The sequence below is a fragment of the Emydura macquarii genome, unplaced genomic scaffold (genome assembly GCF_026122565.2).
Source record: "Emydura macquarii macquarii isolate MOO-44397 ecotype Brisbane River unplaced genomic scaffold, CSIRO-AGI_Emac_v2 contig_2422, whole genome shotgun sequence".
In the NCBI taxonomy this organism is placed as follows: domain Eukaryota; kingdom Metazoa; phylum Chordata; order Testudines; family Chelidae; genus Emydura; species Emydura macquarii.
In genome coordinates this window covers 32,416,338-32,441,990 of record NW_027132559.1, presented here as the reverse complement: position 1 = coordinate 32,441,990, position 25,653 = coordinate 32,416,338, and the positions used below count along the sequence as shown (strand labels likewise).

The 25,653-nt window shown below is 40.3% G+C and overlaps 1 protein-coding gene across 1 annotated transcript in view; it reads right to left on the bottom strand.

Annotated features, from left to right (window-relative positions):
- The window catches only part of CDK6 (cyclin dependent kinase 6), a 159,935-nt gene that overhangs the window by 35,259 nt on the left and 99,023 nt on the right, over positions 1-25,653 (bottom strand). Inside the window, exon 5 of the mRNA XM_067562200.1 lies at positions 1,925-2,034. Within this exon, the coding sequence (XP_067418301.1) occupies positions 1,925-2,034 (110 nt within the window). The remainder of the gene's footprint in view (positions 1-1,924; positions 2,035-25,653) is intronic.

The following is a 25,653-nucleotide window of genomic DNA, read 5'->3' as shown; positions in this document are numbered from 1 at the left end:
AGCAGAATAGATTCTCTTTTGCAATTTATCAAGGATGTTAAAAAGACGACATACATCATACAAAGGTTATTGCAAAATTAACTCAATGCAACAATCCATAGTGAAGATATTCAATGCTATTCACTATAATTTAGTGACAGTAAAGCCTTAAACTGGGTTTAAGGCTTATGTTGGGCTCCTGCATATTGAAATATTATTATTTGTAAAGTCTTAATGTTACCAATTAAACAACATAGCACATATCCACTTGGCAGATTCCTGACATACACAGTTTTTGACTGTCTCCCAGATTTAGGATTAAGAATGTCAAACTGACCCTGTCTTTGGCAGGGACCACAGAAGGCCTGGTTGTATCAAACTCTGTTTCAAATCAAATCTTATTTCTATTAAAAATCTGCCACTTTGTACCCTTAATTCAATATCTGAATTTGCACAATTGTCTCTAATTCAATTTATCATGTTAGATTTTTGGATTTGGAGAGTGAGTGCTCTGTTATGAAAAATTGAAAATTCAATTTATAGGGTTTATACAAGGCAATTTTGTGGGGTTTATACAAGACAATATTTCTCCTCTATGGTAGTACTGTAAAAGAGATGACAAAAAAGCTTTTGGAGCAAATCATAAGGTGTTTTTTCTATCACGTTTTATTACCCTCATTGTGAATGCAAAAATGAAAATATGTTTTGACTTTGCAAGTGAAATTCTGGAAAAGTCAGAGTCATTGTGAACCTTATATGGGATAAAACTTACTCTCTGAAAGTTTGCAATCGAGGATTAACTGAAACTGCTAAAATCCACATTCTCCTTTTCTCTCATTTTCTGATCTCGTTTATGATTCACACACAGAGAGGTGGAGAGTTGTAAGTCTACTCTGGCCATTTTACTAGGCAATACGCCCAAGAACAAATATTTTTCCATATGCTAACATTAATAAGCAGTGGAATTCCAAAATCCTTTTGCGAGGCTTCAACTAGCATTTTAACGTCATATATCACAAATTTATCGTTGTCAAGAAGTGTTGCTATCACATGGTTGTTTCTAGGGGCCATTATACTGTGGCTACACCTTTGTAATTTGTAAAAACTGACTATTGGTTTTTAAGCCTACAAGTGAGCCATTTTCCTTTAGATTTTCATATTCATTTATTTATGTACATCTTCTTATTTCACAGTAGCTATTCCAAAATGGTATATGAGGTTTCTGTAGGCATGTCACCAGTAGACTGTTTAGTTACACCATATAATTCTTGCAGTAGTTTCTGGTTTTCATCCAAAATGCATTACATGGGATAATAAGATCAGGAAACTATAATACACCAGGAGAATATAATAATTCAACAGATTCACCCAAAAATAAGTCTCATCTCTGACTACAATGAAATTTTACTACCTACATTAGCCTAGATATTGTCAAAATAGTTTGTTCTTTAAAAACTCCTATTTCTGTCTGTTTCTAGAAATTGACATTACTGGGACTTTCCAGATCTCAAGTATGCCAAGAGATGACTACAAGCACTCCAGAGGTAGGAAGACCGTATTGAAGGCCATGTCTTTCCTTCTTCAAAACAAATTATTTCCAGAATCCTAAAGTATAGACCTTTGTCAATAGATCATTTAGCCCCAATTATCTACATCTAAGCTGTCTGGATTCAGGTGTTATGATCGTGTTACAATGTCCAGATGTGCTTTTGTAAAAGAAAACAAAGCTCTAAAAAGGGCTGTGGGAGAGTCACTCCTCAGAAAAAATAATCTAAGATGGAGGTCACAACCCTGGGTTATATATATATTATGGGCTTTTGTAATTCTGACTGTAAATAAAACATGCTTCCAATCTTCTACTGTACACACTGTTACAATGTAGAGTCCTGTACATTTCTACACAATTTTCACATTAAAAATAATGATGTAAAACAAAACTTCTTACTTTCGACGGAACATTTCTGCAAATATGCAGCCAACACTCCAAAGATCAACTGGTGTTGCATAGCTGGATTGAAGTAAAACTTCAGGAGCTCTGTACCACAGAGTGACAACCTGTGGTAAAACAAAGAGAAATATTAGGAGGAATATTCAAATGCAGAAATACCAACTAGTATATGGAGTTGCCCAGTGACCCAGATTGCCTTTAAGATTGTAAAATCTCACACACTAAGGATGGTCGGGCTTGGTCACTGCTTAGATAAGAATCCACTGAGGAAAATCCAGGTGCAGCCAGAGGTGATGTTGATGAGTCAATAGGTGGGATTATTTCTTCTGAATCATTGTATTAGGAGGTACTGTATACTCATTTAAAGGATGAGTCAAAAAAGGTACGCCCAAATCACTTATGGCCATTAAAGCTTCTATGGCATTTTCTGCAGAAGTAGAGATATTAACAATGGTGTCCTGAGCAAATAACAACCTGGTTAAATATATTCTGCTAACCTAAAATTGCCCTGAAATATTTCCCTAAAATCTATTGATCTGGAGATAAATCCTCAGATGTGTTTAAATTTTCATAGCTCTACTGAAATCAATGCCTCCAAGAGCTGCCCAGGGGACTGTGTCTTATAGGTATTATGCTGTTCTAGAAACTGTGTGAGTACCGCAAATTGGACCCACAAAGAGAGATCACACAGTTAATACTTATCACTTTGTTTCCCCAATGTAGACCAAGATATAGATGGCTCTGACTGTACACATTAAAGATTCTCTAAATTCTAAGGCTCAATTATGAACCTTCCAGGAAGCCTGCACCTTTACATCCTTCCTTGACTGAGTCACCAAATTGCTGGGGCACGATTTCAGAATCACAGCTTGGTTCCTATCCTTTGCTTTGGTACATTTACAATCTAGCCCTAAAGAAACAGGATCTTCAGCTGAGGGATAATGCTTTATTGGTAGTGTGATATAGTTTTAAACTATAGACAATATTATGAAGAGGGAACAGGAGTCTCATACTTATTGCATTAATTTTGAGATACAAAAATACATGTGTTGGAAAGTACAGCGTCTAGGCCCATGAAACTGAAAGTAAAAAAGGTATAGAAAAAGAAATACTTGCAAAGTACAAGATAGAAGTTGCTTTAAAATACATGTTAATTAAAATGGTGGGTAGTGAATTTAAAGACCAGTTCTCAGAAATGTATGACAAAGGTGGATTTTTTAAAATAACAACAATGTAATTGTTCTCTAAGTAGAAATGACAATGCAAGTAATCAGTAGAATTTGCTGGTTGGAGTCAGCTGAAACAAAAGCAAATACAACATTTATTACAATCATTACATGTCCTGACAGAGTCTGGAGATGTTGAATAGATAGAGAATGGAAGTTCAAGGATATTTACACAAGTAGTCATATTTGCTAAAAGTTCTTTTACACGCTTTGATCTCTAGTCATAAAATTTGTTTTTGAAACAGTTCAGTAACTTAGTGCAAAATAAAACTGAGCTGGGCCAACTTTGACTTCAAGACACATGTCCATGTAAACCAGCGCAGCAATAGAAGAAGGCATAGTGTAATTATATTCATTTTCTCTGGTTGGTAGGTACCAAATTAGGGATGCTTTTCTAACATATCACTGCATACAGGGGAAGGTAACTCTCCCTCTGAGGTTCACTCCAATAAAGGAGGAAAAGTTTAATTTGAGGTCAGGATGCCATTATGAACACCACTGATGAAGGTTGTCCAGGGAATCAGAAGGAGTTCCTTTTAAAATATTTTGTTTAATGATATTAATGTGTTTCTCAGTGTTTGGTCTGCACATATATTCTTCCAAGGCCTTTGTGGAGAAATGCATGGGATAGAAAAAATTACTTTGAAAAAAAATTTGGCAATTTCTAGGGTCATGAATTTCCATATATTCTCTTCTTTCAGAGGCAGGAGGAGTCGCCTCATGGAAGGGGAGGAGCAGTTGAAGATCTGTAGGAGAAAAAGGACCAAATCTTGTAGATTCTGAACTTGAGATCCAAGTGGGCCTCTTCACACAAAATAAAGGGAAGTTATTTACACTTCATAATTGTAGTTCTTCAATATGTATGGTCCCTATCTGTATTCCACTGTGGGTATGCATGCTCCATGCACCTGAGACCAGAGAATTCTAGCATATAGTACCCATTGGGCTGCACCTGCACCTTTGCTCTCCTTCTGCTCAATGCTGAGAATATAAGGGGCAGTGCTGCTCCATGCCTCTCCACTTCCTCCTCTTACCGTGAATCAGAGAGCAGAATGGAAGGAGAATGGGTAGTGGAATACAGATTGGGATCACACAGCTCAAAGAACTCCAGTTACAAAGGATAAGTAAGTTCCTTTCTTCTTCAAATGCTAATCCCTATGTGTATTCCGTTGCGGGTGACTGACAAGCAGTACTCATAGAGGAGGAGGGTGTGAGGATGCAGGTGGTATGACTGCTTGTAGAACCACGGTTCCAAAGAATGCATCAGCGGAGGAGGCATAGATCAAGGCACATTGCCTTGTGAATGTGTGGCTGGCACTTCATGTTGCTGCCTTGCTAATATCAAGCAAAAGTACTTCTTGGAGTGATGCTACTGAAGCTGTCTGTACTCTTGTAGAGTAAGTTGATACTCCGTGTGGGAGAGGAAGATGTGCCAACTGATAAAGTAGGATACAACCAGAGATTGTCTTGGAGATCCTCTGGGAGGAAAGAACTTCTCCTCAGGCTTGTGCTGCTATGACAAGAAACAGCCCAGGTGAATTTCTGATATATTTTGTTCTCTGTATGTAAATTGCCAAAGCTCATCTCATTGGAGGGAATGAAGTTTCTTTTCTATGTTGGAACCATGGGTTTTTGGGAAGAACACATCTAAGTGGATAGTCTAGTTTATGTAAAATTCCAATACTACTTTAGGGGGTGAATTTTGGATGCAGTCATAGCGAGACCTTGTCTTTATGAAATATAGTGCAAGGAAGGTGTGTCATTGGGGCTCCCAGTTCACGCACCCATCCATCTGAGGTGATAGCAATGAGGAAAGCAATCTTCATAGACAGGTGAGGCATCAAACATGTAGGCAGGGTTTCAAACTGTGGCTTAGTATGTGTTGAAAGTTCTATATTATGGTCCCATTGAGGGGTTGGTCGTTTTACCATGGGAAAGTTCTAATTAAGACCTTAAAGAAGCTGGAGGTGATTGGGTAACTAAATACAGAGTAGCTGTCCGTTGGAGGGTGACACACACTGATTGCCACCAAGTGAACCTGTATCAAGCGAAGGGAAAGATCTGTCATCTTGAGGGAAAGGAGTTAATCCAAAATATCAGTAATTCCCGTTGTCTTGGGAGACATATGGAGCTGCTGGGCCTTGACAGAGAAACACTTCCACTTGGCTAGATAGCATTTTCTACTATTAATAAGAATGGCTTGTACAGTTTCGGAACAGGAACATTCTACATCTGATGCCCATCCAATTACCAAGCCATGAGGTGAAGAGCTCCTGGGTTGAGACGTTAGACTTCACTGTTTTCTTGACTCAAGAGGTCTGGAAAGGGAAGAATGTTGAGGGGAGGCTGGGCTAACATATGCAGGAGGCCTGGGAACAACAACTGCCTGGGTCATTTGGGTGCAATGAGAATGACTCCCGCTGTCCTGTGAAATCTTACATGGTCTTTAGGAAGCAGTGGAATAGAAGGAAAGGCATTCAAATGGTCTGTCCAAGGGAGCAGGAGAACATTGACTCTGGAGAACTGGCCCTAAGCACTCTTGAAACAGCATGTGCTGCACTTCCTGTTTGTCTAGGTGGCGAACAGGCCCCGGGGTAGGGGGTTCCCTACTGAGTGAAGTTGGTATTCACTACTGAGCTGTGTAACTCCCACTCGTGGTCAATGGCAAGTACCTGCTGAGGCTGTCTGCCAGTGAATTCTGGGTTCTAAGGAGGTACATTGCCGATAGGATGAAATGATACTTGATACACCTGTTCCATAAATTGACCACTTTTATACACAGGGGGATGGCTCTTGATCCTCCCTGTTTATGTAAAATACAGTTGTCATACTGTCTGACATCATAAGAATGTGGTGAAATTGGATTAATGCTAAGAATAACCTGCGTGCTTCTCAAACTGCTCTGAGGTCCAGCAGATTTATGTGGACCATGGTTTCCTGGGGCATCCAAGTGTCCTGTGCTATTGACCATCCATGTGAGCCCCCCATCACAACAAAGAGATGTCTCTGATTATTGCTCTGATGGTGGTGGGGGATAGACAAGGAATACCCATGAACATTTGTGCAGGATCTTTTCACATGTGACCCAAGAGAATAAGGCAAATCCAGACTGATGTCCGAAGGCTGTGCATAACCTAACCTATCAATCACCACAGGGAGATAAGCCTTTACCCAGGAAGAGTCTAAGATTGCTCCTATGAAATCTATGGTCTGGGTTGGAGTCAGAGTAGACTTTTCCATGTTTAGAGAGATTCCCCGGGAAGCTCGGAGACAGAACAGCGGTGATGTTGATGGTATGATTTCTGGATGTGTCAAGACTGTAAGAAGCCAGTTGACTAGTTATGGGAAGATGGAGATATACTACTACTACAGACAACACTTTACTGAAGACCCTGGGGGCAATCGCTAGATCGAATAGGAGTACCCTGTATTGACAGTGGTCAGGACCCACCACTGATCTGAGGAATCTTCTGTGGGAAGGATGAATATTAATGTAAAAGTATGCATCTTTCATATTGAGAGCTGTGAAGCATATGTCTTTTTTTGGGGATGATAATATTGATGTCAATGTAACCATGCAGAATTTTATCTTGTGAATAAAGATGTTGAGTCACAGCCGGTTGATGATGGATCTCTACACCCCTGTCTTTCTGGGGACTACAAAATATTTTTTCTTGATGTTGAAAAGGCACCCGTTCTTGCTCCCCATTGGAAGAGGGATTTTGCCACCTGAGACCAATCCCTGATGAGGATTGGGGATTGGAGTTTTGGCGGGGGTGGGGAGAGACACCCAATGGTATACCCTGAATGGATAATATCCAGCACCCATTTGTCTATTGTCATTGCCCTCCAGTGGTGCGGAAATTGTGCTAGGCATCTACCAAAGTGGATCTTGGAGTCAGGTAGAGATGCTATCAACACTGGTTCTCAGCTCACAAGTATCCTGTCCAAAGTATTGTTTGGTCAGAGGTGAGGCTGAATAGCTGCAGTAGAGGTGGATGGGGCAGCGTATCTTGAGTTTTGCACCCTCTGCTGTTTGCCAGGTGGCTTCTAAAGGTGGTGGAAAGGTTGCGGTAAAGGCTTCACCTCATTAGACTGCTTATGGCACTTCCTCTTTGGGGCTATGTGGAGAAAGCTGAGGTACTCAATGCCTTTTTTGCCTCTGTCTTCACAGACAAGATCAGCTCCCAGACTGCCGTACTGGGTGGCACAGAATGGGAAGGAGGCGAACATCCCGCAGTGCTGAAGGAACGGGTTCAAGACTATTTAGAAGGATTGGACATTCACAAGTCCATGGGACCGGATGCAATGCACCCGAGGGTGCTGAGGGAGTTGGCTGAGGTGATTTCAGAGCCATTGGCTATTATCTTTGAAAGCTCGTGGCAACAGGGGGAGGTCCCTGATGACTGGAAAAAAGCAAATATAATGCCCATCTTCAAAAAAGGGAGGAAAGAGGATCCAGGGAACTACAGACCGGTCAGCCTCACCTCAATCCCTGGAAAAATCATGGAGCGGGTCCTTAAGGAATCCATTTTAAGGCACTTGGAGAGAGGAAGGTGATCAGGAACAGTCAACACGGATTCACCAAGGGAAAGTCATGCCTGACCAACCTGATTGCTTTCTATGATGAGGTGACTGGCTCTGTGGATGTAGGGAAGGCGGTGGACGTGATATACCTTGACTTTAGCAAAGCTTTTGATACTGTCTCTCACAGTATTCTTATCAGCAAGTTAAAGAAGTATGGGTTGGATGAATGGACTATAAAATGGATAGAGAACTGGCTAGAGCATAGGGCTCAACGAGTAGTGATCAATGGCTCCATGTCTAGCTGGCAACCGGTCACAAGCGGAGTTCCCCAGGGGTCTGTCCTGGGGCCGGTTTTGTTCAACATCTTTATTAATGATCTGGAGGATGGGGTAGATTGCACCCTCAGCAAGTTTGCGGACGACACTAAGCTGGGGGGAGTGGTAGATACCCTGGAAGGTAGGGATAGGATACAGAGTGACCTAAACAAACTGGAGGATTGGGCCAAAAGAAATCTAATGAGGTTCAACAAAGAAAAGTGCAGAGTCCTCCACTTAGGAAGGAAGAATCCCATGCACAGCTATAGACTGGGGACCAACGAACTGGGCAGCAGCTCTGCAGAAAGGGACCTGGGGATAACGGTGGATAAAAAGCTGGATATGAGTCAGCAGTGTGCCCTGGTTGTCAAGAAGGCTAATGGCATATTGGGCTGCATTAGGAGGGGCATTGCCAGCAGGTCAAGGGAAGTGATTATTCCCCTCTATTCAGCATTGGTGAGGCCGCATTTAGAATATTGTGTCCAGTTTTGGGCCCCCCACTACAAAAAGGATGTGGACAAGTTGGAGAGAGTCCAGCGGAGGGCAACAAAAATGATTAGGGGGCTGGAGCACAGGACTTATGAGAGGCTGAGGGAACTGGGCTTGTTTAGTCTGCAAAAGAGAAGAATGAGGGGGGATTGATAGCGGCCTTTAACTACCTGAAAGGGGGTTCCAGGGAGGATGGGGCTAGGCTGTTCTCGGTGGTGGCAGATGACAGAACAAGGAGCAACGGTCTCAAGTTGCAGGGCGGGAGGTCTAGGTTGGACATTAGGAAAAAGTTTTTTACTAGGAGGGTGGTGAAGCACTGGAATAGGTTACCTAGGGAGGTGGTGGAATCTCCATCCTTAGAGGTTTTCAAGCTGAGGCTTGACAAAGCCCTGGCTGGGATGATATAGCTGAGGTTAGTCCTGCTTTGAGCAGGGGGTTGGACTAGATGACCTCCTGAGGTCCCTTCCAACTCTAATATTCTATGATTCTATATGCCGAGGGAGGAGAGGGTTACCCTGGAGTCTTTTAGTGAATGCAAAGACTTGTCTGTTTTCTGGTAGAAAAAACTGATTTAATCAAAGGGCAAGTCCTGCACAATGTTCTGTACCTCCCCTGGGGAACCTTGGAAAGAGTAGCTATGGGCTTGTCTACACTTGTGCTGTTACAGTGCTTCAGTGCTATGCTGATGGGAGAACTCCTCCCATCAGCATAGGTAATCCACTTCCCTGAGAGATTGTAGCTAGGTTGACCGAAGAATTCTTTTGTTGACCTATGCTGTCTACACCGGGGGTTAGGTTGGTTTAACTGCATTACTCAGGGGTGTGGATTTTTCATACCTCTGAGCGACATAGCTGGGTTGAGCTAACTTTAGTGTAGATCTGGCCTCAGATTCCTGGCACATCACTGTAACAGTTACCATGGATCTTGACTCAGTATCGGCAGCATCAACTGAAGCTTGTAGTGAGGGTCTTGCCACTAATTTGCCCTTGTCAATAACAGCTTGAACTTGTGCCATATCCTCTCGGGGTAACTTGTCTTTAAAAGTGCAGGAACTTAGAAAAATTCAAAAAAACATATTTTGCTAGGAGGGCCTGGAAGTTGGAGATTCTAAATTAGAGATAGGTGGCATCATACACCTGTCTTCCATGAGGTCTGAACGCATGGTTTCCTTATTCACCGGGGTGGCCATTGAACAGGCCCGCCGATGGGTTGGGAGGGAGGGGGTGGAAGGGAGGCAACTGCCCAAGGGCCTGGTGACTCAAAAGGGCCCAGGTGGATGAGAGGATAGATACATATCCTCCTCTCCTCTACAGCTCCCTTCCTCCAAGGTCCCTGATGCTCATGCTCTCTGCCCCTCCCCTGAGCCTAGCCTATTTATTATGTGCCATGCATGTTCCTGGGCAGTTGAGGAAGTGGCATCTGCTATTGAACTTCCCGGGTTCATCAGTAATCTCCCTGGGGAGTCCAAGGGACCCAGGAAGCTGAGTAGCAGATACCACCTTCCTCAGCCACCTGGGAACCTGCATGGCACATTATAAATAAGTAAAAACTTCCGGTGGAAGCCTGCTTGGACCTCAGCCCGGAATTGCTGTCAGTGGGCCTGCCCTTTGGTGTTATCTGGACCTTTCCATGGCTGCTTGAACGACTGAGGAGTTTGGAGCAGAATGGAAGAACTCCTCCTTTCCCTTAGCGAGGACAAAATATTGCTTTTCTGCCCTCACAGGAGTAGGGGCACAGATACCTGGCATGTGCCACACAGTTCTTTCTGGTTTCAGTATGGCCTTATTGATTAGGAGTCCTATCCAGCTAGAGCCTGTATGCTGTAGGATATCCAGTAGCTTGTGTTGGAATCCTGGACCTCCTCTAAGGGGATCTGGAACTCTTCTCAGGCCATGCGGTGGTAAGAAGGAATTGGAAATGGGTCAGTGTGCACTGCCCCTTATGCCATCAGCATGGAGCATGAGGAGAGCAGGGTGCAGGTGCGAACCAATGGACACTACTTGCTAGAATTCTCTGGTCTGAGGCGGATGGAGCGCATGTGTATGAATAGTGGAATACACGTAAGGAACAGCACTTGAAGAAGAACTGGCTGTTTCCCATTCCATGATTCCAATGGCTCCCTCAGTGTGACTGTGAGCTCAGCTCTCGGGCAGGGTAAAGGATTGAATGCTGGTCAGGCCAGCACTAACCTCCATGACAATTTACCCCAGAACTGTAGTTTCTTTCCCAGGGAAGCATGCCTCATACAGCAGCTGCTCCCTTCCTGTTGGACACACACTTCAATTTGTAGCAGAGACCCAATGTGAACTGTACACTTAAAGGGATGCTGCTCTTTACAGAGGACTTTACAGAGGTAGCATGCAGCATGGGAGCTGCTACTTTCACATGATCACTGCCTGGCCCACTTCCCTGAAACTCTGCTCTCCTCTGTGCTGCACCCACACCCGAGTACGTGCGTGTGTCTGTCTGTATATCTATCTATCTAGAGAGAGGGAGCATCTGGCTCTTAATAATTTGGGAATTTAAACAATGATACACTGTAAAAAAAGGCAGGCAAGTTCATTTCTGACAAATATCTGATTGCTTCATACTGAGAGGGGAACTTGTTTGCTCTGGGCTGCATTTTGATAAACTGATCTTTACCATCTAGATACAAAAGTGTCCGAGTCATCTCGGGGTTTGCAATGTGCAAGTATGAATTTCAAGATGTGAATCTCAAAATGATTGTCATTTATCAAATGTCAACTTGCACATCAGTAATAACCACAGATAACTCCTATCATGCTAGTGATCCTCTTTTAAGAAAGACAGTATGATGTAGTTTGGTTTTGACACTGAATTTCACGCACTCTCTCTCACCATAGAAACCAAGCAAATATTTGTGGACATTCCATTAACATTTACAGATAAGTAAAAATGAAAATTATTCTGAACACAGGATATGGTGAGCTGAACAACCAGCTCATTGCTTCCTCTTAACACTGCTGGTTCTTAGTGCTTAGGTAAGCCACATAATCAGTGACGAGGGCCCTATCATAGAGAAAGGGAGAACTACATTGCAACATGATAAAGTAACACTTTTAGCATCAAAAAAGCATGCATCTGCATTTTTATGTGTTGCTTAAACAATGCTTAACTCTTTAAACCTGGCACTACTGAAGTGGAGTGTTGTGGTCACTATTGTAGCAAGGGAGTTTAGTGATCCTGTTGGACTAATTTAACAAGATCCTTTCCGCAGCAGTTTCTCCTCTTTCCCAGTCTGTTTGGCTTCTTCAGCTCTTCTCTTAGGATCTTCCTGGTTCTTCCCAGTTCACAATATCATCTTTCCCTTCCGCTCCATATGCTGGTCTCTGCCCTGCTTCTTCTACTCAGCATACCTTTGCCATTCATACATTGATCTCCAGGCTAATACTCCCTCAAACCTTGCCACTTAAGACAGAAATATCATATCTAAGACAGAAAATATCATATTATCTCTTTATAAATCCATGGTATGCCTGCAGATCTGGTTGCCTAATCTCAAAAAAGATATATTGGAATGGGAAAAGGTACTGAAAAGGGCAACAAAATTATTAGGGGTATGGAACAGCTTCCATATGAGGAGAGATTAAAAAGAATGGGACTTTTCAGACTGGAAAAGAGACGACTAAGGGGAGATATGATAGAGGTCTATAAAATAATGACTGGTGCAGAGAAAGTAAATAAGGAAGTGTTGTTTACTCCTTCTAATAACACAAGAACTAGGCGTCACCAAATGAAATTAATAGGCAGCAGGCTTAAAACGAACAAAATGAAGTATTTCTTCACACAACACACAGTCAACCTGTGGAACTCTTTGCCAGAGGATCTTGTGAAGGCCAAAAGAGAACTAGGTAAGTTCATGGAGGATAGGTTCATTAATGGCTATTAGCCAGGGTGGGCAAGGATGCAAACCATGCTCCGAAGTGTCCCCAGCCTCTGTTTGCCAGACACTGGGAATGGATGAGAGGGGATGGCTCACTTGATGATTACCTGTTCTGTTAATTCCCTCTGAAACATCTGGCATTGGCCACTGTTGGAAGACAGGATACTGGGCTAGATGGCCCATTGATCTGACCCAGTATGGCCATTCTTATGTTTCTACTCACTCTTACCTCCCTCACTTTTTCGAACTTGACAACCCCCTACCCACCTGCCCTTTGACTCTCCATAATTTCACCCAGTCTTCTCCCCTTCCTCTTGCTGCATTCAAACCCTCCCATGCCAAATGGCTGCTGTCCGATCCTGTCTAGCCGCCCTTTGCTTTCTAATCAATTGGATGCTCAGATGGACTAGAGCATGAAACTAATACTTTAACAATTAGTCCCACAACAAAGAGGCTGAGAGTAGTTTGTAGTTTGCGACCTAGTAGAAATGATTTCCCCACCGTACCAATTCATAATTAAGGTCCCCACTTAGCAGACAAACAGGGGCTAACGCTGATTACAGGGGCTACAGATCACTGACTATTAAATGGTCCAGGCAATATCTCCAAATGAAAATAAATGAAAAAAGCTTCTTGGTGATATTATAGAAGCAATTAACATGCAAAATTCTACCAGAAGTGGCATCTGGTTTTAAGTCCTGAAATACGAAGAAGGAAACGTACCCCTTGAAAGTATGGGGGAAGAAGACCTGAGACAGATGCAAAGGCAGAGCTCTGCAGAGCTTTGAAGGAAAGGGCAGGGAGGAATACAACCATTTGTGAAACATAAAATTGTCCATTTTAATGTATCAAAAGATTCTAGGACCATCTGGCATCAGTAGTTTCAATCCCACTCACTTTCGGTCATTTATATGTGGCACAAAACCAAGTTATGAGCAAGTATCTGTTCACCAGAGACGGAATTGAGAGAGCCAACCCAAAACCTATTTATATCCCACTTAAATCCCATTTAATTCACAGGGGGCAAATTTCACCTTAGGCTAACTGCTTAGATTTCCGTCACATCTACGTCATGCTAGGCTCTTTCCAAACACAGATGAAAACACAGTCTCTGTCTTGAATAGCATACAGTTTAAAATGGCAAAGACACGCAAAAGGTGAGGGAACGGGATGAGTAACATACAAGTAAATGGCTATATTTTGCTTTTGTCATAAGCCCTAAGTAAAGAGCAGTGCATAATTATGTTGCCCCAGGAGCAGACCAGGGACCAAGTTGTGATTCACAGGTGAGGTATTCTGTGCCTCTGCTATAACCCATGTCTACACTGGCTCAGCTGTGCTGAAGGGCAAGTTTGTGCGGGCGAGTAGGAGCATTCAAGGCTCCACCAACCCCGGCCCTTCCCATCTCTTGCCCAGAATAGTGGCTGTGAAGAAGCAACTTGCCTACCTCTCTGTGACCCATGATACAGGTAGCTGCACAGGACAGTAAGGGGATACTTTATTCCCTAGACATTCTCTGATGTGAATACTGGTTTTCCTTGGAATGCTGAGCTCATTGGATATCACATTTGTAAGCGAAATGGCAGTAGTGAAATGGCTTCTTATTGAGACAGAGACATTTTTGAAACATTTCTTATTGGTGAACTCAGAAGTATTGTTTCACATTGTGAAAATTAAGACTGTATTTGTGCTTACTCATCTGTAGAGTTCAAGGCTATTCTTGTGATTTGCTCATCTAAGCATATTTAAAGATAAACTAATAATTTCATTTTTTGATAAACACTCACCTCAATGGGCTTTGAATCAGGCCCTAGCTGAAGAAAATGGGAATCTTTGCAATTACTCAAATGGGCTCTGGATCAGTCACTAGGGAGGGGAACATTTGCAGAGGAGGCATGAGGTGTGGTAGCAGATTCATTTTTATAAGGATCTATCAGCCACATACAGTAAAGGGAAGAATGCACAGCATCTTCAGATTTTGCATTCTGGTAATCAGAATTCATTCCACATTTAGAGCAAACTTTTTTGAGATCTATGGGCACGTGTATCCATTTTTTAATAATTTGGAACACAACACAAAATGGAAAAGCAATGTGAAAACTTGTTTCCCAAAAAAATGTCCCTAAGTGTTTGGGAAATTAATCTGGTGTCTTAAGCAAGAGCTACAATTTTTTACAGAGCCAAGGTACCATGGGTATGGAATGAATGGTAAGAAATATAGTATGAAAATCATCTCCATGAAATGAGAAACTTTATGATAAATTTTATTTACCCTGATTCCTGTAATTTCTTTTACCTACCTAATAATGTCTGCCAGGGGGTCTGATTATCATGGAAAACAATAACAAGTAAAAGGAATAGCAGTGAAGAGTGTCTATCCCTAATCTAAAAGGTGAGGATGTAAGAATGCCTGTTCAGTGGAAGTACATGGATAATCTAGTTTACAAAGCTATTGCTGAATCCAAAATTTTGGATTACTTGCAGCAAAGTGAAGACTCTGCGGTAAACAGAAGTTAGGAAGTCGATGGGAGATGCCCTCCCATCGACGCAGAGTTACTCTTCTTGGCAGGGCTGGATTAGCAGCATCGATTTCTGGGTCAATTGAGCAGGCCTCCATTTCTGCTCAATCGATCCTGGTGAATCGATCTGGTGGCACCAACTGTGCCAATGTCAGGATAGATATAGCCTGAGCCTTTGTACAAATGGAGCTCAATGAAAACATTAAGTGTCTTCTCAAGTTGCTCTGAGACTTTAGTGAAGCTGATACTTTTACATAGTTATCACCTATTTTCCAGGTGCATTCAGGACTAATTTCATTCATAAACAGTTTCATTTAATACAAGCACAATTCTTCTGTGTCTTCTGCTTTTGTGATTGTGGAATGTTTTTAATGCACCACACCTGTGTCTTTTTAAAAAAAACAAACAAACAACTTGCTATTAGGCATTCTGGTTCATTTCTCTATTTAAACATTTCTGTTTCATGTAAGACAATCTGTAAGATTCCTTTTATAGACACACGAGATCTCTAATGTGGCTCTAGGACTAAACTATTTAGCTCAATTCTTGCTCATAGGATTTTCACATTATCTCTGGGCAGAGGCATCTTTTAGCTCTATTTTTTTCAGTATAAAGAATGAGATAATAAGTGCTGGCTTCATGGTTTCCCATAATAACTAAAAAACATCTCCAGTATTATTTCCAACTGTTCAGTAGGACTTATAGCGGAACATTGGTTGAAACATTACTATGGATCTCCTACTGAGAGGTTTCATATTCTGGATGATTTTTAATGACCTGTAACTAAAAAACAGCTTGACCAATTTTCTTTAGACTTTGCAGAAAATATCTCCATAGCCTTATGAGTAACCGTGACAATTTTCAGGACAAATCAATTTTACTAGACAGAGTTATATGGTGCTAAAAGTAAGGCTTGACATGGAACCTGGCTTCAATCTTAGCTATCCTCTCTGCATTATGCACGTTTCTTGTCTTTTTGGGCGGGCTCTGCTGAATCTCTACTGAGACAAACAAAGAGGAGGGATGTGATTTCCTAACTAAATATGCTTAAAAATGGGTGTGTGCTCTGACAACACAGCATTACCTAATTTGATGACAATGTGGTATTAAGGAATCATTTAAGAACCAAGAATTAATCTGTTTATGTGTCAGCACCTGCAGTATGGAAGGTAAATAAACAGTCTTTATGCACTGTGCTTTCTCTATATTTTCTCCCAATCTCCTGCCAAACCTTTATTGAATACTCTAGGTTTATGAAGAAAAAGGGAACTCTCTTGGTTGGGAGTCTGTCTAATCTAATCTCTAAATTAATCTTACTTGATTAATGAAGAATTAGAGGAGGGTAATATAATTAATGTAATTCAACATGAATTTATGGAAAATAGATCCCGTCAAACTAAACTGATATCTTTTTTGATGAGATTACAAATTTGGTTGATAAAGATAACAGTGTTGCCATAACATACTTAGACTTTGCTAAGGCATTTGAGTTGGTACTGCACAACACTTTGATTAAAAACTAGAATGATATAAAATTAACATGGCACACATTAAATGAATTAAAAACTGGCTAACTGATAGGTCTCAAAATATAATTGTAAACAGAGAATCATCATCAAACAGGAGTGTTTCCATTGTGATCCCGTATCTTTGCCTTATGGTAGTTGATATTTTTATCAATGAACTGGAAGAAAACATAAAATTATCACTGATTAAGTTTGCAGATAACACAAAAATTGGGGGAGTGATAAATAATCAAGAGAACAGGTCACTGATTCAGAGCAAACGTACAGTTTGCATTTTAATACGGCTAAATGTATATATCTAGGAACAAAGAATATAGGCTATACTTACACAATAAGTTGACTCTATCCTGGGGAGCAGTGACTTTGAAAAAGATTAGGGGGTTGTGGTGGATAATCAGCTGAACCGGATCTCCCAATGTGATGCTGTGGCCAAAGGAGTTAATGAGATCCTGGGTGCATAAACAGGGGAATCTCAAGAAGGAGTAGAGAGGTTATTTTACCTCTGTATTTGGCACTGATGTGACTGCTAATGAGATATTGTGTCCAGTTTTTGATGCTGACAAATTGGAGAAGGTTCAGAGAAGAGCCATGAAACTGATTAAAGAATTAGAAAATGTGCTTTAAAATCATAGTCTCAAACAGTTCAATCTATTGGGCCGGGCAAAGAGAAGGTTAAGGGGTATAGCTACATGAAAAACAAATATTTAATAATGGGCTCTTAAATCTACTAGAGAAAGATATAACACTATCCAATGGTTGGAAGTTGAAGCTATACAAATTCAGACTGGAAATAGGGCATACATTTTTGACAGTGAGGGTAATTAACCATTGGAACAATTTACCAAGTATTGTGATGGATTCTCCATCACTGACAATTTTTAAATCACGACTGGATGTTTTGCTAAAAGATAGGCTTTCGGAATTATTTTGGGGAAATTCTATGGCCTGTGTTATACAGGAGGTCAGACTAGATAATCACAACGGTTCCTTCTGGACTTGGAATCTATTAATTCCTCGAAGTACACATAATTATAATATCCTACCCTTAAAGTGACAGATAATATTCCCTGCATAACATCTACTGGAGTTTCCAGATTTTATGATAGTATTGGATAAACGTTTAGGCTTGTTTAATTCATTCTCCAAGTAATAGGTCTGTCACTCCATCTGCCTTTGGTTCCATTAGAATGATAGGTATTGTTGGTCAGAAGGGTTCCTTCATCAGAGAAATGCAATCTTCATATTACATCTTTTTACAGAAGTATTAAAATCTTTTTCCCTTTTGCGGGATGGGTAAATCAAATTGCTCCATTGGCTTTTAGAAAGTACTTCTAATCTACTTGTGGATCCAAGCAAACAACATATATAAATCCAATGTTTTTCAAGAGGTTAATGTATTTCAGTACGTGTCTGATGGCATAGTACTTGTAATGGTTATTTCAATGATATTTTCACTTGCGCATCATGTTTGGATGTTTGTTTAATTAACTAATTTTGTGAACTGAGACAGGGTTATTATTATTATTATTATTACATATTTATTATTTTATTGGTCAAATCAGCAAGAAAAAAATCACCTAAATAAAAAAGGGGATAACTCTGGACCACATATACTACTCATTATATGGTTGCTATTTCAAAGTGTTCTCTTTTTGATGTTAAGAAGACATTTGTGCTTTGGAAACAAAGAAACAAACATCAATAACTACTGAAAGATAAACTGAGGACAAAGTAGACATTCATTTGCTTTGATGATTTACACACAAAATTAATCAGAATTTTGTGTTTTATTTCTAGGAAGAAACATGTTACCTAGTATAATGATGTTGATGTAGAGTATTTCTAGGTACATCCGTTGTTAGTGTGTGTGTGTGTGTGTGTGTGTATAAATACAAACGGAAGGCACTTAACCTAAACATAGTGGCTTTCACCTCAAGAGTCTTCTGTGGATTAGGCAGTTGTCTGTAACTGCTACTAGAAAAGAAAACTAGCTCTGAAGATGAGGTAATGATTTAACCATTCATTAGAATTCAGTGCTCACTTCAAAACTAATACGAGGAAATCTCTTTAGCACATTTCAAAGTATTCTTTGAATTCTATATGGATATCCTAAGTAGAGCGCCTAGCTCCTCTGTTTCTGAGTCATTGAATGAAGCTTCACTTGCATAGTGGTCTATTTTAAACAAAAATAAAGATCTTGAAACAGCATCTACAACAGGAGATATGGCAATAATGCCTAATCAAAAACCCATGGAACCCAATGGTACTATTCCCACTGATTTCCGTAGTAAATAGGATTTGAAAGTATGAATCACCTTAGCGAGGTAGTTAGCCTCTCCATACTGATGTAACAGTGTTTTAGCACTGAGATAAATAATCACATTGACAGAGTCGTGCTTTACAATAACAGTCATGATTTACTTCTCTTTTTAAAGAAACCAAGCCAAATGTTTCACCACCAAACACTTATCTAAAATTGAAACACTGATACAGGGCCCAAGGCCCAATAACCAAGTTAATTACATGGATGGGAGAAAAAAGCCTAGTAACTAACCACGCACCTGAAAAAACACAAGTTTACAAGGAAACAAACACCTTAAGTCGCTTATATCATCCTAAACAAATAAAGGTTGTAAGAAAGACTATTAGACTGAAAGGAAAGGTAGTAACTTGAAACAGTATCTTGGAATACATATACTGGTCCAGATTCTCAGATGGAATAAATCTACACGGCTCCATTGAAATCAATCACAACTTTATTCCAGCTTAGGATCTGGCCCATGATTTTAAAAGACATAGCCACCAGGTCGGAGCCCTATTCCAGCTGCTTTGTGCTGGTCTGGAACACCACTGGAGCCATTAGTAGCTCTTAGGCCAGAGACCAGACTGTGACCAGCCCCAAGATCAAGAGAGTGTAAAGGTGGCTTAAAGTGACTTTTGTGTCCCACCCACTCTGGTCTTGCATTGAGTCGATCCCAGCCAGACTGGAGAATATTTTCGCTCCTGACTCCCCATCATTAACATAAACCCCATACTCTAGTTAATAAAGAAATATTCAGGTTCTTAAAACCTATGAAAAAACATAAGGCCACCATAAACCTCTTCTGCCCTGGTTCCCACTACTACTTTGACAGTCTCTAACAATAGCAAATTATACACAGAGAAACATACAGTCCAAGGCATAATGGACTCATTCCACATAGCTCGTTCTGGGCTAGATGCCTTACTATGGGCTCCCTGGCTGACGCCAGGCAATACACAGGCAATGGCAGCTGGTTATACAATTCCTAGTAGTGGTTGAAAAATAAGGGGCAAAATGGGGAAATTCAAAAAATTGTCACAGTCCTCACAGTCCCCAGTTTTCACACAAACAGGACATTTTATAATGAACCATAGAGCTGATAACAAAAAGAAAAAAAGAGAGAGAGAGAGAGAGAGAGATAGAAGGGAGGAGGAGGAAGAGTTGAGAAAAAAATTGTAGAATTAAAAATAAAAATTGTTGACATTTCCAGACATGCAAAAAGGTTTCTAATCACTTGCAATACATCCTAACTGGCTGGAACTTCCTTACAAACAAAGCCAGTTGTTTAACCCATGTAGTAGGAGAAGCAGGGGTAGCAAGGTTTCTGTTCCAAGAGCCATGCTAACGTAAAAAAATATTTCAAAAGGACCTTTAAGATCACTGTAGGTAAAAGCAAACTAGGTTTAGATGGAATATAAACATCAGAATTTGGCCTGTAAAAACATTAGTTTTTAAAAAGGAATAATCTAGAAAATCTTGTGTCGAATGTAAAGACTCTCATTGACTGGCTTTGGACCAGCACTTTATTGCAAAAGTGAAAAAAGTATACTATACTATAGTCACATTTTTGTTAGAAAACTGATGCATATATGTCCTTTTTATCAAAGCAAGGGATTACAGCTTGGTATTCTCAATAAAAGGAAAAAGCTGGATTGAATATTATCCAAGAGATATGCTTTTAGCTATTATTTTAATTAAGATACATATTTATGAAATAATCCTGTGTTTAGAGATGACTAAGGGCTTTTAACAAGAAAGATATACAAATGTTAATTTATGTACAATAGTTATTTGATTATAAAAGGCCAGAATTTCAAACTGGGTGTTTAATATACATGTGCAATTAAAGGGAGTGCGTGTACAAACTGGCTAACTGTACATTTAAATGTCCCTGATTATGTACTTGAATGTGCATTTACTGATCTGTATTCAACATCATGGTAACAGTGCATGCCTAACTAATGCAAATGTGTTCACAACTGCATGCTTAACTAATCTGAAAACTTTAGGCAAAATGTTTCTAAAATCTAAATTAAAAGACTAATTTAGAGATGAGTAATCAATGATATGTCTACAATTAAGATATTCATCCAGATAGATTATACATCTGAAGTGGGTTAATATCCAGAAAAAATGTGAAATTTCTTTTTATAGAATGATTGACAGAATGAACGGTAAATTTTCAGCCACAGTCATTTATAAATCCCTTTTTGAAATCACCACTTTGAGCTCTATTCACTCTCAGGTTCCACCGACTTCTTGTTAACTGAAACTCAGGCTCTGTGTTCCTGGTAGTAGAAAGTCTGCCTAGAAGGGATATATCACAGTAGGTCTGAGGGTACTGAGCGGGTCTGGAAAAAGTCAGCACAGGCTCCAAAGCAAGCAATGCTGGCTGGGTAGGGGGAATTATCAAGCCAGCCTGGGGAAGGATAGATTCAGCATATCCCTGATAAGCCTCTGCCAATAGAGCTCTTATGGAGCAATGGCTGAAAGTTAAGCCTGCCCTACTACAACAACACCCCAATGGGGACTTGGTGGTACAGACCTGGCAGCCCTCTTTGCAGCTGCAGCCCCCTGGGTTGCAGCTGCCGTCACTGCTTCAGAAGGGTGCAAATTTCAACTCCCTCATCCCTGGGCCAGGAGAAGTGAATCAAGCCCTTTAAACTACTATACCAACATAAATCACGGAACAGGACTATAAACACTGTAAATCTGAAGTTAAATCCAGCAGATCCTAATTAAAACCTAATGGACACAACACTGCATAATAAAGAGGAGTATACACATGAATGATAATTGCTGGAGATGTGCCAATAAAACAGCAGACCTTACACTTAGATTAAGGAAGTAAAAGTTCCTGAAATATCTTTTTTTTCCTTACAAATAATACAATCAAATATATTATTTTCACATAAAGTCAATAATAGAACTAACAAAAATGTGTTTACTATAAAGAAGTAATTTATAAACATAGACATATAGACATAGTACAAATGATGGGAAGTGAATTGGTTGTTTCAACCCAGTCCTTAGAGCATGAGTGGCAGCAGTCCCAAAAACATCATTTTTGGCACAAGCTAGTAACCATGCTCACAGTTTAACAGAGAAGCCAAGGATTTAACAGACATGGAGACTGAAGTATCCCTTCACCTGCAGAGGAAGGACATCTAGCAAAACTTCTGGCAAGAGGCTTGTGCTATACCTGTTCCGTGGAGAAATCAACAACCTCTCTCCCCTGCACTCTCAATATGGCACTATCCAAGTCACAAAACACACAAGATTTTTAAAGTACATAACAGAAAACTCAATTGTAAATAACAGAAGATTCTCTAAGTTGATATTTAGAATCTGAAGATTTTAGCAGAATTTAAAGGTAGGTCAGATTTTCGGCCATAGCTATTTCTCAGTGTAAGCTTTAAAGTTTATATTTATTACTTTTTGGTATGGTTTTCATGAAATCAGATCCCTCAAGAAATTAATTGCGGCTAACTTACTTTATTAGTCTGTTAGTCAGGGTCAGTCTAGACCTCTGAAGAATCCAATCCAAAGTGGTTACATTTTATGCCCTACCTATGAAGATTTTTTTTTTTTTTTTTACAGTGGCCTTTTGTAGGTAAGGCATCTTACTCAAAATATATAAAAAGCACCTTTAAGAGATGCTAATTTAAGATACTGTACAAACAAGAATTTGCAAGGTAATAAGTGCTTTCACGTTACTAGTTCTCATGTCCGACGGTACTGGATCAAGCTAAAGGACAGAGCGATAAGAACAATATCGCTAGTTACTAACAAATGGCAGATAGAAGAGCTCTTCTGGGTTCTGATTAAGTGACAGCATTCTACACATTCCACTGAGTTGAGAAAGTTTGCCTGAGAACCGCAGCTATGTTACATGAGAAGTACTGCTGAACAAGAATAGCTTTATGTTTTCAAGTTCCAGAATGAGAACTGGTTCACTGTCCCTCCCCACCTTCATTTGAACAGGATCACTCTCTCTGGACATGCAGAAATAACTTGCTGTGTTTCAGTCTCTCTCTTAAAAAGTATAAATGTATATGCTGCAAGTACAGAGCAGTTTTGTAGGACTCCGTGGCTGTGAGCCAATGTTTACAATCCCCTGGGTGGGAAATGCAGGGTGAAAGGCTCTTGATGGCAGGCTTTAGAAGCCTTTGCTGTTGCCGCCAATGACCTTCTGCCTCCGTTTTCAAAGTAGCTCCCTTGTTAACCCCTTGGATACTATGTGATAGAAGCCTAGAAAGGAAATACCTTTCCTTTGAATCCAAACTCCCTTTCCAGGCATTTGACAGATTTTGATTTCACTAGCAGCTAAGGAACAATGGGCTAATATGTGCTCCAAACCTATCATTAGAACCATGGCAATGGGAGGTAGTTTCAGATGTTACTGAGGCTGAATTTAGTAGCGCTCTATGTACTAAAAAGTGAAAGTTTCCAGCTTCAGGCAATGGACGTGAGCTTACAGGCTCAGGGGTTGTGAAACATGAGCATACTGAATCTCCAGGAGAGGAGGAAGTTTCCAATTTAGGCAGAAATGCTTTTTGTCTGGCTAGCCAATGAGTAGTGATAGTGTTGGCAGTGGCAATCCCTTCTCCTGGGGTCTCCTCACTAGAGGAATGGTATTTGAAATGAAAGATATGCTGAACTACCACCAGTGAATTAGAGTGTTACTAAAAGGGAGAACTCAGTATAGAATTGAGATCCAACCCTTCAGGGGTTTTGCCTCTCTTTGGCTAGAGAACAGAACAGAAATATAGTTCAGGATGTCACCTTCTTGCTGCATCTGCATATCCCCTTTGCACCTACTCTCCATAAAAAGTCCTTTTTAAAAAATGTGTATTCCTTCATATATTTCTTATCTGAAAAAGGAAAATAAATCAGACTGAAATTAATAGCTAAATGGTCTAATGGACTTCAGCATGAGAGCCAAGAACTTCTGAATTCTAATGCCTGTTTTGCCACCGATTTACTGAATGGCCTTTGATAAATCATTTAAACTTTCCCTTTTCCACCACTTCTAAAATGGTGATAATAAAAGGGGGAGGATTGTCTGTGCTGCCTCCCCCACAAAGGTGTGTGCCCAGAAGTAAACCCTCCATGCAAAGATCTCCCTGCTTCTGTATGGACCAAAGGAATGGAAATGTCAGGCCCTTTTATGGCATTAGGATCCATGCAAGGAATGAAAAGTCCCCACCAGTGTGGACTTTGAATGGAAACCCTTTGTACGATGCATTCTCACAGCAGCTGCTGCCAGGCAGTCATTGGTAGTATGGTTCTACTGGCACTGCAATAGCGAGGAACAGGGGCGAAGAGAGAGAGAGATTGCTAGGAGCTAGTGTCTGTGGAGGTACCAGTCCTCTGTGCATATAGCCCTTGGATTTTCATAGATCCCTGGAGAGCCACTGGTCTGTACCATGGTCTGTACCACGTAGGGGCATGGGCCAATCCCCAAATGGGATGAAATGGAGGAATCCCCATGTGGTGAGCCTCATGAAGGTCCTGAGCTCCTTTCTATGGGTTTTTGTGTGAAGAGGGAGATCCCCTACACACTGTTTACTTACCTTCCTCAGAGTGGTACTTTGTGGGTTAATTAGTTATCTTATCTTTAGAGAACTTTGAAGATGTAAGGCTCTGTGTACAGTGGTTAAAAACTTAACCTTAAATTTGACAACAGCTTTAGATAAATAATGTTTAGTATTCCCTAGATATTCTCTATATAAGTATTCCCTAGATATTCTCTATATAAGTAAGTACAGGAAATACTGCAAATATAGAGGTAACCTCACCTATTTATCTGAGGCCAAAATGGCACACTTTAAGGGGCTAAATATTATCAGATCTTGCTAAAAGATTACTGGGCATGCAGAATGATGGCTGTATGCCATATAGGGCCACATCTGTAATTCCCATTGACTTCAATAGACGTGTAGGGCGAATAAAGGGAGATAGCTTTAGGCCTGAAAGCACAATATAATATACCTAGCATATACAGTTCTACCTATGGTTTTACAAAAAGTACTTTTACTTTCAAATAAACTATGTTTTCCCGAATGTACGCAGTCCCATTTAAGCGATAGTGCCCATTCACTAGAAGGTGACAGTCTGCAGTGAAAGGGGACTATTGTTATTAGAAAACAAAGTACAAATTCAAACAATTAGAACAGTTTAGCAGTGTGGTGGGTTACATAAGTGCCATTCAAAAGCCCCCACCAATGACAGAAAGTAAAAGTCAATAGCAAGGCTACTCTTGAAAGGACATAGTCAGGCCGAATTTAGCCCCAAATTAGTTTTTGTAAAATCAAACTTTTACAAACTCTAGGTCCAATATATTTTTTTCATCAATTTTTATTTTAAATCCCAAAAGGAAAGCATTTTTAAACAACAAATAAACACTGTTCTGCAGGGTTTGCAATCAAAATACAGCAGCATTGTGCCAGTGCAGGTGAAAGTGAAATTAACTTAACATTTAATAGAAACAATAGTGAACCTGGCTAACATGTTATCATTTTCCCATTGAGAGAATACAAAAAGCAAACAAACAGCCTAACTAGTGAAAAAATAAAATGGATTTTAAAATCTTTTCAATTGCAATAATTTACTGAAGTGTTACCAGTAACAAAAGTAGGGATATTTGGGGTTTCTTTTAAATATAAAATTATCAGTGTATCAATCTGCCTTGAATGTGATTATTGTAAAGACTTGTAGTTCTACAAAATATAATTCTGGTACATAATCTCATAGTTTTTCAGGTTGAGAAGTGAACACTTCTGAAGAGATCTTTTAGCAATCTGTCATTCCTGTCGTTAAACCTGGGAAGAGTGATGTTCAACAGGTAGTTTAGTACCCAGGAATGCCATGTAAATGTACCTCACGTGTGGTACAAATGTAATCTCATTAATAATCA